The 12310-nt window shown below is 46.9% G+C and overlaps 1 protein-coding gene across 2 annotated transcripts in view; it reads left to right on the top strand.

The window, feature by feature from the left end:
• The window catches only part of NEMF (nuclear export mediator factor), a 46871-nt gene that overhangs the window by 7987 nt on the left and 26574 nt on the right, over positions 1-12310 (top strand). For both annotated transcript variants that reach the window (XM_053384234.1, XM_053384151.1), the window contains exons 6-18: positions 887-954; positions 1534-1617; positions 3455-3528; positions 4066-4136; positions 4688-4763; positions 5206-5268; positions 5721-5798; positions 5916-6124; positions 8148-8321; positions 9061-9124; positions 10898-10986; positions 11434-11537; positions 12114-12176. In XM_053384234.1, coding sequence (XP_053240209.1) covers positions 887-954; positions 1534-1617; positions 3455-3528; positions 4066-4136; positions 4688-4763; positions 5206-5268; positions 5721-5798; positions 5916-6124; positions 8148-8321; positions 9061-9124; positions 10898-10986; positions 11434-11537; positions 12114-12176 — 1217 coding nt within the window. The remainder of the gene's footprint in view (positions 1-886; positions 955-1533; positions 1618-3454; positions 3529-4065; positions 4137-4687; positions 4764-5205; positions 5269-5720; positions 5799-5915; positions 6125-8147; positions 8322-9060; positions 9125-10897; positions 10987-11433; positions 11538-12113; positions 12177-12310) is intronic.

The following is a 12310-nucleotide window of genomic DNA, read 5'->3' as shown; positions in this document are numbered from 1 at the left end:
CTTCCCCTCTGTTCCCGTACCTGTCCTGAAGGCTTGTGGTGGGGAGAAAAGCCCTTCTCCGCACCGCCAGCCTGGCAAGCGGTCTCCATAGGAACGCATTAATTGATTTTCAATGCATTCCTATGGGAAACCGTGTTTCGCAAGACGAAAAACTCGCAAGAAGAAAAAACTTGCGGAATGAATTAATTTCGTCTTGCGAGGCACCACTGTACTCACATAGTTAGCTTTTCGTTGGGATGTTATTTCCTTTCCAGTAACTGGCCACCAACGTCCTCGCTGCTGTTGTTGCATATAGGAATATATTAATTTTATCTTTGGGGATATGGGATTAGACAAATTCATGGAGGTGGAGAGGACTGTCAGTGGCTACTGGCCACCACGGCTATGCTCTCTCTTCGCAGTTAGAAGCAATACAGTCATACCTTGTGCTGCGTCCACTTCATGTTGCCTTTTTTCGCGTTACGTCCCGCGGCAACCTGGAAGTACCAGAATGGGTTACTTCCGGGTTTCGCCGCATGCGCAGAAGTGCCAAATCGCACCGCACACCTGCGCAGACGCAGCGCTTTGAGTTGTGGGCATTTCACGTTACGGACGGGCTTCCAGAACAGATCCTGTCCGTAACACGAGGTACTATTGTACTGCTTCCGAATGCGAGTTGCAGGAAACCAGAGGAGGCGAGAAGGCTCTTGTGCTCAGATCTTGTTTGCAGGTTTCCCACGGTCATCTGGCTGGTCACTGTGAGACGAGGAGGCTGGACTAGATAGGCTCTTGGCCTGATCTGGCAGACCCTTCTTATGTTCACAATGTGCTTTCCTCTTCAATATCATTCTATAGCAATGTATTCCTTTTTGGGGGATGACCTTCCTCCCCATCTCCCACTTAACAGGTTGACAGAAATAATAGCCAGTGCACCGAAAGGGGATCAGCTAAAGAGAGTCCTAAATCCTCACCTTCGTAAGTACCATTTATGCTAAGATTGAAATCAGCAATAAGCTATGTTCTGTTTTTCAAAGTTTGTAAGCAACTTTGATCACTAGAGAAGAAAGCAGGATTACAAATATATCTAAGAGATCCTGTTGGAACAACAAATAACAGGTATATTTCTACCAGTAATAGCTAATTGCTTTTGAGAGCTGTAATGTTTTTGAGATGTGCAAGGTCTTTGCCGCGATACTTAAAATGACATATATTTGTTTGGAGCTGGGAAGGGACAGACTAAACAAATTGTTGATTCAAGTAGCTAGCCGTGTTGGTCTGACACAGTCGAAATAAATAAATAAATAAATTAAAAATTGTCCAGTAGCACCTTAGAGACCAACCAGAACAAACTTAGTTGGTCTCTCTAAATTTTTTAATTTATTTAAACAAATTGTTGTTGAAGATGGAGGCCTCTTTATCCCCTGTGTATAAAATGTCCCATATTCTTCCTTGTTTGAAACAAATTCCTTGGGGGGGCGGATTCTTTTAAATCCATGTCTCTGGCTAATTGTTTGGTCTTATAAATGATCCTCTCCCTTCCTCCACTTTTTATAGCTTATGGAGCGACACTTATCGAGCACTGCCTGATGGAAGCTGGAATTTCCAGTAACGCCAAAGCAGAACAGATAGAAGGGAAAGGCAAGTGGCCAGACATATCATCGCGAAATGTGCCGCACACTCATTTGCATGTCACATGACAAGAGTTGCATAATGCCTGGTATTTCAAGATCTTTGTGTTATGCAGTGTGGTGTATCATTTTAATTTCATCTATTAAGGTAAAGGGACCCCTGACCATTAGGTCCAGTCGTGACTGACTCTGGGGTTGCGGTGCTCATCTCGCTTTACTGGCTGAGGGAGCTGCCATACAGCTTCCGGGTCATGTGGCCAGCATGACTAAGCCGCTTCTGGCGAACCAGAGCAGCACAGAGAAACGCCATTTACCTTCCTGCCGGAGCAGTACCTATTTATCTACTTGCACTTTGAGTGCTTTCGAACTGCTAGGTTGGCAGGATCAGGGACCGAGCAATGGGAGCTCACCCCGTCGCGGGGATTTGAACCGCCGACCTTCTGATCGGCAAGTCCTAGGCTCTGTGGTTTAACCCACAGCACCACCCGCATCCCAATTTCATCTATTAGTCCTGGTTAATTCCCTGTTTCTTGTGAGTGGTTCCCTGACGTACGAGTGGTGTTAAGTCGATCATCTCAGCAGTTATCACCGATATGCTGCTCAAAAGGTTAAAGGTGTTTGTATAGGGTATATATTTTAGCTCTGATCATTACGGTCTGTCATTTTTGCACCTCATTCACCTCCCAACCTACACTTTCTTTCTTTACATACCTGCCAGCTAATATTGTGCGCATGAGTCCTTGAAAGCTTAAACCATAATAAATTGGTTAACCTATAATGCACTGGTTTTCAAACTTTTCTTTTCTGGGCCACACTTTCAGAAAAACAATTTGCTCTTAGCAATTTTTTTATTGCTAAGAAATACATGGGGAAACAAAAAGAAACTAGCAACTGATTTATAACATAGAACACAATTGCTTTATAATACGATCATGGGACACCCAGAAAGTATAAAACAATGCAGCTTACATAAGAACATGAATAATTCCCAAAATATAATTAGAAATGAGCATCTTATGTATGTACTTTAAATATGTATACAAACCTCATGAGAGGTGTGAGCTTTTGCCAGGTAACCTCATTTATAAAGAATATTTTTATACTATACTACACCGAAATATTTAAATGTTTCCTTGATTGTCTTTGAATCTCCCACCACACTTGCCGTCATCTCCTGCACACTCTGAGAACCACTGCTTTAAGGTGTCACTGTACGCAGCTAACACAGCTGCCGCTTTGGAAATGCTTAATTCTCATTCTCCTAAACCAGCCTCGGGGCAGTCTGTAGCTCTGGGCTTGATCCTATCCCCAGCATCTTTAGGTAAGGCTGAAAAATACAGTGGTACCTTGTGTTGCGTAACCTCCAGGTTACAGAATCTTCGGGTTACAGCCGCAGCAAACCCGGAAGTGGGTTTGCCACTCGCGCGTCTGCAGAAGAACTCGGCGGCGCTGCGTGTGTGTGCAGAAACGGTCCTCCGGTTACGAAATTTTCGGGATATGGCTGGGCCTCCAGAACGGATCCTGTTCATAACCAGAGGTACCACTGTTATCCTGTCTGAAACCCTGGAGAGTTTGCTGACAACATTGAGCTTAGATCAGGGATGAGGTACCTGTTGCCCTCTAACTTTTCCTGGAGTGCATCAACACCAGCCAGCATCATCAGTGGTCAGAGATTATGGGAGTTGCAGTCTAATAGGGTTTGGAGGCTCCCGGTTCCCATCCTGGGATTAGGTGGACAGATGATCTGATTTGATAATCAGTCCGCCTCCAGTATGCAGAGAATATGCTGTAGCAGGGCAGGAAGCCACAGCCTCAAAAATCTTGGATTCCGTTTTTTCTCTTTTTAGATGTCGAAAAGGTGCTGGCTGCGCTGCAGAAAGCAGAAGAATATATGGCGATCACAGACAACTTTAACGGCAAGGTAGCTCATGGTTGAAGTGCTCTGGTTTTTGCACACCCCACGGGTTCCAGAGGAGCAGTGTTCAAACATTGCCATTGCAGATCTTCCAGGGAGGGGTGGGTTTAGTCAACATTCTCAAGCTTTCTAGCCCAGAAGTGGAGGCAGTCTGGGACCATGGTGCAAAAGGCAGACTTATTGGACCAAGGAGGAGGGGAGCCCAGAGAACCTCATGCAAAAATATCTCTGGTTTGACCCTTCTCATATCAAATGATGTATTCTGGAGAAGGTGTACAAATTTGGATTTTGTGGTCGTCTTGTTGTGATCCTTACTTTCTTCTCCCAGTGTGTTCTGGCCTAGTGCCTACCTTCCACTTTTTGTGACCCAAGCTTCTGGTCTCTCCCATCCCCTCACCCCAGGCTGTCTTGTAAGCTCTGGTCTAACTAGCCATTACTGATGGATAGCTAAAAATAAAAACCGTAATAAGCACAATAATTCCAAGAACAGAAAACTGAAAAGAAATTCTGCTCAGGGTTTCTCTACTTCTCTTTTTTTGGCAGGGTTATATCATTCAGAAGAGGGAGAAAAAGCCAAGTCTGGAACCCAACAAGCCTCCAGAAGAAATCCTCACGTATGTATTTTGAAGGGAGACTCCTTTTTGGTCCCTCATTTTCCCATAGAATCATACAACTGCAGAGTTGGAAAAGGGACCATAAGGGTCGTCTAGTCCAACCCCTGCAATGCAGGAATCTCAGATAACAATGATGTTTACAAAAATTTGTTAACAGAATGTATGACATTTCAACAGTTTCTAATTCATGAAATCTTAATTGATGTATACAATACCAAAATAATAATGGCACACGCAACTCAACATCTCAAAGCCAAATAGTCGAAATATTCCTGAAATACGTCCGTGAGAACAACTCTCTCTATGTGTACTTGTGCTGGTGCTGTCCCAACGGAACTCCGACAACGAGATACGCAGATTTCAATCTCTGTTTCGTGAATCTTCTTATGATTGGCCCAAAAAGGAGCTATACAGTGGCAATTCCATGCTCCACTAAGTAAGTCAGCGCCAACTTTAGAATGGCCCTCTGCTCTTTTTTGATGCAGCCTAGAATAGCATTAGCTGCTTTTGGTTTGCTGCTGCTGCTACATTATCCAATGTGTGTCTTGCAGATATGAGGAATTTCACCCTTTCTTGTTTTCACAACACACAAGATGTCCGTACGTGGAGTTTGACTCTTTCAACAAGGTACGGTCCTGTGTTTGATATGTATTGTATTTTATAAGTGGAGTGTAATTTTTTAATTGTGTCAGGTGGTACTGGGAAGCCCCAGTGGTCACTGAGTTAGAATCCTGCCAACTGTTTGTGGTTGCAGCAAGATGGATCTGAATGCAGCATAGCGGCTTAAGAGCCAAGTTTAGGATTTTGAGTTAAAGATTTTTGAAGCGGCGGGTGGTGGCATCTGTGCTTTTGGGCGTCACCAGAATATGGAAGCTGCGACACAGAAAGTTGCTTTGCTTGAGTGAATTCTGAACTCAAACTTCGGAGTTTGAGATTGAAGGAAATCTAACTCAAGGATGTAATTGGATGTAATTGGTTTTGTTCTGAACTTTTATTTTTTATGAGAAATGAAAAGCAACTTCCTGACACACACATATATATATTAAAAAGTTTTAATCTCTTTTGGAAGGCAGTGGATGAATTTTACTCCAAGCTGGAAGGACAGAAGATAGACCTGAAGGCATTGCAGCAGGTACCGACCCCGTGAAAGAATTAGCATTTGACACGACACCTTGTGGCTTCCCTAAGGAGCCAGTTGCCAGCTGTGGATTGTCGTTCAGATGGGGAGAATTTTACTTTTGTCCCTGCTGAGAACCCTAATAGCTTCAGCATTAGAGGGGAAAGCTTTGCTGCTATCAAACACACATGGAGCTCTCTGTGAGATAGCTTCCCTGCTTTTGCTAATACAGAGCAAGGCACAGCCTTGGCTCCTGCGTCTTGTCAGCTTGGGGTGATTCAGGAGATGAACTGCCTCCAGACCTGCCAGGTCTACTCCTTTCCCCAGTAGACCAGAGTGGCTCCTTCTAGCTACCTGCTTGCAGCCTCCTCTCCCCTCCTGCTTTGCCTTCAGCTCCTGCTGCCTGAGTTGGCATGAGCCTCAAATCACCACCGGTCTTTCTTTCCTCCTTCATTTTGTCCTGAAAGGAGAAACAAGCACTAAAGAAGCTGGAAAATGTTCGGAAGGACCATGAGCACCGGCTTGAAGCTCTCCATCAAGCTCAGGTAAAGGGTTGTTATCGTACCACCACGATAACGCCGTAAATTGTTGGCTTGAGTCCATTTGTCATACTTCAGAGAATCTCAGCTGCTGCTTTTTTGGTCTCCTTCACTTTCCCAAAGGAAATTGACAAGGTGAAAGGGGAGCTTGTGGAAATGAACCTGGAGATAGTTGACCGAGCCATCCAGGTGGTCCGGAGCGCCTTAGCCAACCAGATTGACTGGACAGAGATTGGCGCTATCGTCAAAGAAGCCCAGGCCCAAGGGGACCCCGTGGCAAGCGCCATCAAAGAGCTGAAGTTGCAGACCAACCACATCACGATGCTCCTGAAGTAAGCGCCGGGCAGGTGGGAGAAACGCGCTGGAAAGGGGTGGTTGGGGTGTGTGTGTGTATTGAAACTCCTTTGTTAGGAGGTTCAGGGTTAGGCAGAATTGGGGGAGTGAGACTGTGAATAGCTGAAAATGGGACCTCACTGCCTGGAGACAAACTAACCCTCCGAGGACCAAGTGCTGGAGCAATGGGAGTGGGGTCCCTGTTCCAGCAAAGACAGCATTGGGTTCTTATTTGCAATTTAATTGGATGAATAAACCCCAGCCCCAGTCTAGGTTGGCTTGAGGCCTGTAATCTGGAGAATATTGGGAGTGCTACTTGGGTACCACTGAAATCAGCAGTGCTGAGGCTCTTCCTACAAGGAGCTGTTTTTGTAAATTGGTATGTTGTTGTGTTATATTTATATCCCACCCACCTGGCTGGGCGGCTTACAGCATACATAGAAACACAGCAAAACATCAAACATTAAAAAACAGAATATCCTATACAGGCAACAAACAAACCAATAAATCATTAGAAATCAATAATAACAATAGTAACAATAAGGACAATAATGAACACTTTATGTTTATACCCAAATTAAAATAACCGCCAAACCCAACTGAACATTTAACCAACCCAACAAATAGAAACAGAGGAGCCAAAATTAGAACTGTTTAAAACATTGAAAAACGTTTTAGCCAGTTGTCCCAACCCAAGAGTTGTCCCAGCAATGTCCCTCCAGCCTCCCCGGAGCCTATACATGCTTATACATGAGCCCAATAGGGACGTGGGTGGCACTGTGGTCTAAACCGCTGAGCCTCTTGGGTTTGCCAATTGGAAGGTCGGCGGTTCAAATCCCCACGACAGGGTGAGCTCCTGTTGCTTTCTCCCAGCTCCTGCCAACCTAGCAGTTCGAAAGCACACCAGTGTAAGGAGATAAATAGGTACCACTGTGGCGGGAAGGTAAACGTCGTTTCCGTGCGCTCTGGTTTCTGTCATGGTGTCCCGTTGCGTCAGAAGTGGTTTAGTCCTGCTGGCCACATGACCCGGAAAGCTGTCTTTGGACAAACGCCAGCTCCCTTGGCCTGAAAGCGAGATGAGTGCCACAATGCCATAGTTGTCTTTGACTGGACTTAACTGTTCAGGGGTACTTTACCTTTTACATTTACCTTTTATACATGAGCCCAAGAACATATGGAGGGTGTCAGATTGGCTACCCCTGCACTAAGTAGTTATACCTCAGCTCTTGCCCACCCCTGCCAGCGTGGGATTGTTGGTTTTCAAGCCAAAAGTCAGAGGAATTGGCCACCCTCCAGGTGCCCGGCTTGAAACCTTGTTGACCTCCCTGGCTGCATTCTCCAGCAGGCGCAGGCAAGGTCTCAATCGGCGATTCTTCTCAACGTGAAGAAGAACACACCACTTCACCCCTCCCATTCCCAGGGAGGGGAGAGAGACAGACAGAAATGTATTTACATGCCTTTATTTCTGTCCTTCCAGCAGTACAGAGAAAACGTGGCTGCACTCTCTCATCACCAACAGCAGAGAGAGAATACTCCACCCATGTACTTCCAGTACAGGGTCATGTGACACTCTGAGCTAACATCCGGTGCTCAGTGCACAGAATAGATTGTCCCTTGTTCCCACGGTACAGTCCCATAACATCAACATCCTGTTTGGCATTCCAGCCACCTGGAGCTCGCTTCTGCATTGCTCCTTTTTCGTAACAGGGATGACTTCCTTTCCCCTCCTTATGACTGACAGAAGCAGAATAAACCACACAGAACAGACAACGGAAAACACACGTGACGTGTGTAATAACTCTGCTGAATTCAGCTTTCTGGGCACATAAAACAATGCAGACTTTTACTGTATTATTAGGCTGCAGATCATGTGTGCAATCAACAGAATGAATGGGAAATGCTGGTCTGAATTTTTCATTTGGTCTTCCTGCAGCTAGCAGTGCACATACTTTAAAAAAATAAAATAGGATAGACATTTTTGGCCCCGGACTTTTGCAATGCCTGTCTTTTCTGCTTGGCTAGGAACCCTTACATGCTCTCAGAAGAGGAGGAGGAAGCTGAAGAGGAGGTGGCGGAAGAGCCGCATAGTGGGAGGAAGCAGAAGAAGAAAGCCAAGCCGCTTCCCAAGCCCCAGAAGAACAAGCCCCTGCTGGTGGACTTGGATCTCAGCTTGTCTGCTTATGCCAATGCCAAGAAGTAAGGGGTTCGAGTGTTTGGCTGGGGTTGCCCCCTGAAAGCGGCCCTGGGATATAGGACCAGTTTAGTGCCAAGGAATCAAGGGGTTCCTCTCTCCTTAATTGCATTTCTTTTGGTCCTGCCCAAGGCAACAAGTCAAGATCTTTCTGAGATCCACTACTTCAAATCTCTCTGCAGAGCACTAGGCCAGCTTTCCATTCCCACCCCCAGCACTGACTTGTTCCAGGCAGTCATTAAGTGTGGACGAAGCGCTTTGATTAGCACTCCTTCCGAACAAATTGACAATTCGCATCTTCCAAATCATGTGGTTCTGCGCTATTTATGTGGACGTATAAGGCATCCAATCAGAAGGTCGGCGGGTCGAATCCCCACGACGGGGTGAGCTCCCATTGCTCGGTCCCTGCTCCTGCCAACCTAGCAGTTCGAAAGCACGTCAAAGTGCAAGTAGATAAATAGGTACCGCTCCGGCAGGAAGGTAAACGTTTCTGTGTGCTGCTCTGGTTCGCCAGAAGCGGCTTAGTCATGCTGGCCACATGACCCGGAAGCTGTACGCTGGCTCCCTCAGCCAGTAAAGCGAGATGAGCACTGCAACCCCAGAGTCGGTCACGACTGGACCTAATGGTCAGGGGTCCCTTTACCTTTACTTATAAGGTATCTTGCATGGAAAGGCAAACAGGCCGTAATCCTAACGGAAGAAGGGAATGGGATGGAGACATTGACATGGCTGCTTCTCTCCCAGGTATTACGATCACAAGAGGCATGCAGCCAGAAAAACCCAGAAAACGGTGGAAGCTGCGGAGAAGGTGCGTTGATGATTTCTTTGCCTTTCTTCCTTCGAGACACTTCATGGCAGCAGCCATAAGCAACTCTTTCCAGTCTGCTTACAGCATTTCACAATTTTCGCGGTTCATATACATCGACCGAAAATAAGCTCCAGTACAGTGGTATCTTGGTTTAAGAACAGCTTAGTTTCTGAACAACTTGGATTAAGAACGCTGCAAACCCAGAAGTAGGTGTTTTGGTTTGTGAACTTTGCCTTGGAAGCAGAACATGTTTCGCTTCCTGTCGAGTGTGTTCCATTTGTAAATTGAGTCCCCTGCTGCTATGGGAAAGCATGCCTTGGTTTAAGAATGCTTTGGTTTAAGAACGGACTTCCGGAACGGATTAAGTTCGTAAACCAAGGTACCACTGCACTAGAACCAGCCCATGGGCCCAGCCAAGCCTGCCAGGCCTGTGAATTTGACCTCCGATTCTTATGCAAATCAAGCGCACTTGTCAGTCACCTGAAGTCATATTACGTCCTGCACAGAGATCTGTTATCTCTGATCTAAGTGCTAAGTACTAAGATTGAAGACAAGGGATCTCTTCTCTTTCATCTTAGGGCTAAGCCTCTGTTTGCTCTTTTGTAGTAAAAGCTGGCAGTGCACATTTTTGCACTTTTGTCCCACGGTGCTAAAATTGGAGGTACCGTATTTTTCGCCCTATAGGACGCACTTTTCCCCCTCCAAAAATGAAGGGGAAATGTGTGCGCGTCCTATGGGGTGAATGCAGGCTTTCGCTGAACCCTGGAGAGTGAGGGGGGTCAGTGCGCACCGACCCCTCTCGTTCTCCAGGCTTCAGGAAGCTATCCGCAAGCTTTGCGCACCTGGGGGGAGTCCCCGCGGGCTCACAAGGCTTGCAGGCGGCAGCCCGGAGCACGGGGCGCCCTCCGGAGGACGCCCCGTGCTTCGCGCAGGTGTCCGCAAGCCTTGTGCGCCCGGCGGGAGTTGCCGCCGGGCTCGCAAGGCTTGCGGATAGCAGCCTGTTCTGGGGTCAGGGGTCAGGGGAAGCTCGGGCTTTCCCCACCTCAGCCCTGTGGCTGGGGGGGGGAAATAATTTTTTTCCATTCATTTCCCCCCAAAAAACGAGGTGCGTCCTATGGGCCATTGCGCCCTATAGGGCGAAAAATACGGTAAGTCTGCGCCTCTTCCAAGCTTGAAATTTGAACCGCCTGGTGCTATAGGGTTGACAGATGGGTGGTGCCGCCCCACTATTGAAAATGGCCAGTGAAGGGGCTCTGGCCCTTGAGCTGAAAAAGGTCTCTTCCTGCCTGCAAAAGGGCCTCTTCCTCCGCCCTTGATATAAAGGTTTAGTGGCAAGTGAGCCGAATTCAAGAGAATAGCCTTGCCGTTGGTGAATCCAGAGTGTCTGCTTCTCATCCGGCAGCAGTTAAGAGCAAGATGGTCAAAGGCAAACATGTCGTACGCCGACCGCAGGTAAAGGCAGCACATAGGCAGGTTCAGGAACACAATACTGATCGTTTTGAGCATCTGCCATTTGCATTGCTTACACTACTTTATTGTAACTTGGGAGATCTCTTTAAATTCCAAATTCTAGTTGCTGGAAATCACAGGAGGGGAGAACTTCTCTTGTGCCCAAATCCTGCTTACTGTTTTCCCACAGGCAACTGTTGAGTCACTGTGAGAACAGGATGCTGGACTAGGTGGGCCATTGGCCTGATCTAGCAGGACTTTTCTCACTTCCTTAACTCTTTCCTTCCTTGCTTGCTTGCTTTGTTTGTTTCTTTGCCTAAACAGGCCTTCAAATCAGCGGAAAAGAAGACCAAGCAAACACTGAAAGAAGTTCAAACGGTTTCCACTATTCAGAAGGCGAGGAAGGTGTTCTGGTGAGTGTCTGTGCACGGATATCAGCAAGTGAATTATCTGAACATCTTTTGCATGTTCTTGTCTGTGTGATGTGAGTCAAGTACTTAATGCTTAAGATCCAGATGTTTTAAGCTTTGGGTTGGGAATCATAGAATCATAGAGTTGGAAGAGACCACAAGGGCCATCGAGTCCAACCCCCTGCCAAGCAGGAAACACCATCAGAGCACTCCTGACATATGGTTGTCAAGCCTCTGCTTAAAGACCTCCAAAGAAGGAGACTCCACCACACTTGCCATTCCTCTTTCGGTTGAGTGGGGTTGGCAAGGGACGGGCTTAAATGTTCCTAAGATGCGGGGCTGTTCCCTGACAACATCACGTGGTGCCTGTTTTTTTTTGTTTTTTTTGTTTTTGTTTTTTTGTTATTCCAATGACTTGCTCTGTCTTGATGGCTTGATGTAATCTGGCAGGTTTGAGAAATTCCTGTGGTTCATTAGCTCTGAAAATTACCTTGTTATAGCTGGAAGAGACCAGCAGCAAAATGAAATGATCGTCAAGAGATACCTGCGGCCAGGTGAGTCTGCCTCGCTCCTCACTCAGGGGGTGCAGTCCAGATTTGGGATAGGCTAACTAAAGTTCAGGGATGCGGGTGGCGCTGTGGGTTAAACCACAGAGCCTAGGGCTTGCTGATTGGAAGGTCGGCGGTACGAATCCCCGCGACGGGGTGAGCTCCCGTTGCTCGGTCCCTGCTCCTGCCAACCTAGCAGTTCAAAAGCACGTCAAAGTGCAAGTAGATAAATAGGTACCACTCCGGCAGGAAGATAAACGGTGTTGCCGTGCGCTGCTCTGGTTCGCCAGAAGCAGCTTAGTCATGCTGGCCACATGACCCAGAAGCTGTACGCCGGCTCCCTCGGCCAATAAAGCGAGATGAGTGCCGCAACCCCAGAGTCGGCCACGACTGGACCTAATGGTCCGGGGTCCCTTTACCCTTTACCTAAATAAAGTTCAGCCGCGCTCTGTGTGAAGGAGTACTGTGCAGTTTGCTCCTGCAACATGGTCACCAACTTAGTGAGCTTTAAAAAGAGGTTTAGACTAAAGCTGCACGGATATTCACCACTGGCCTCTCTCTGTCTCCCTTCCTCTGTGTAAGGCGACATCTACGTGCACGCTGACCTCCACGGAGCAACCAGTTGTGTCATAAAGAATCCAACAGGTAAATGCTTTCAGGAAAGTGAATTTTGAGAGTGCAAAAGAACAGTCTGTCATTATTACTGCAATTGGTTTTAGGGCTTTTTTTCTACCTTAAATTTTATCGATTTTTGAAAATTCTGTGAACCGCTCAGAGGA

This window comes from Podarcis raffonei, chromosome 1 (genome assembly GCF_027172205.1).
Source record: "Podarcis raffonei isolate rPodRaf1 chromosome 1, rPodRaf1.pri, whole genome shotgun sequence".
In the NCBI taxonomy this organism is placed as follows: Eukaryota; Metazoa; Chordata; class Lepidosauria; order Squamata; family Lacertidae; genus Podarcis; species Podarcis raffonei.
This window is presented reverse-complemented; position numbering and strand designations above follow the sequence as displayed.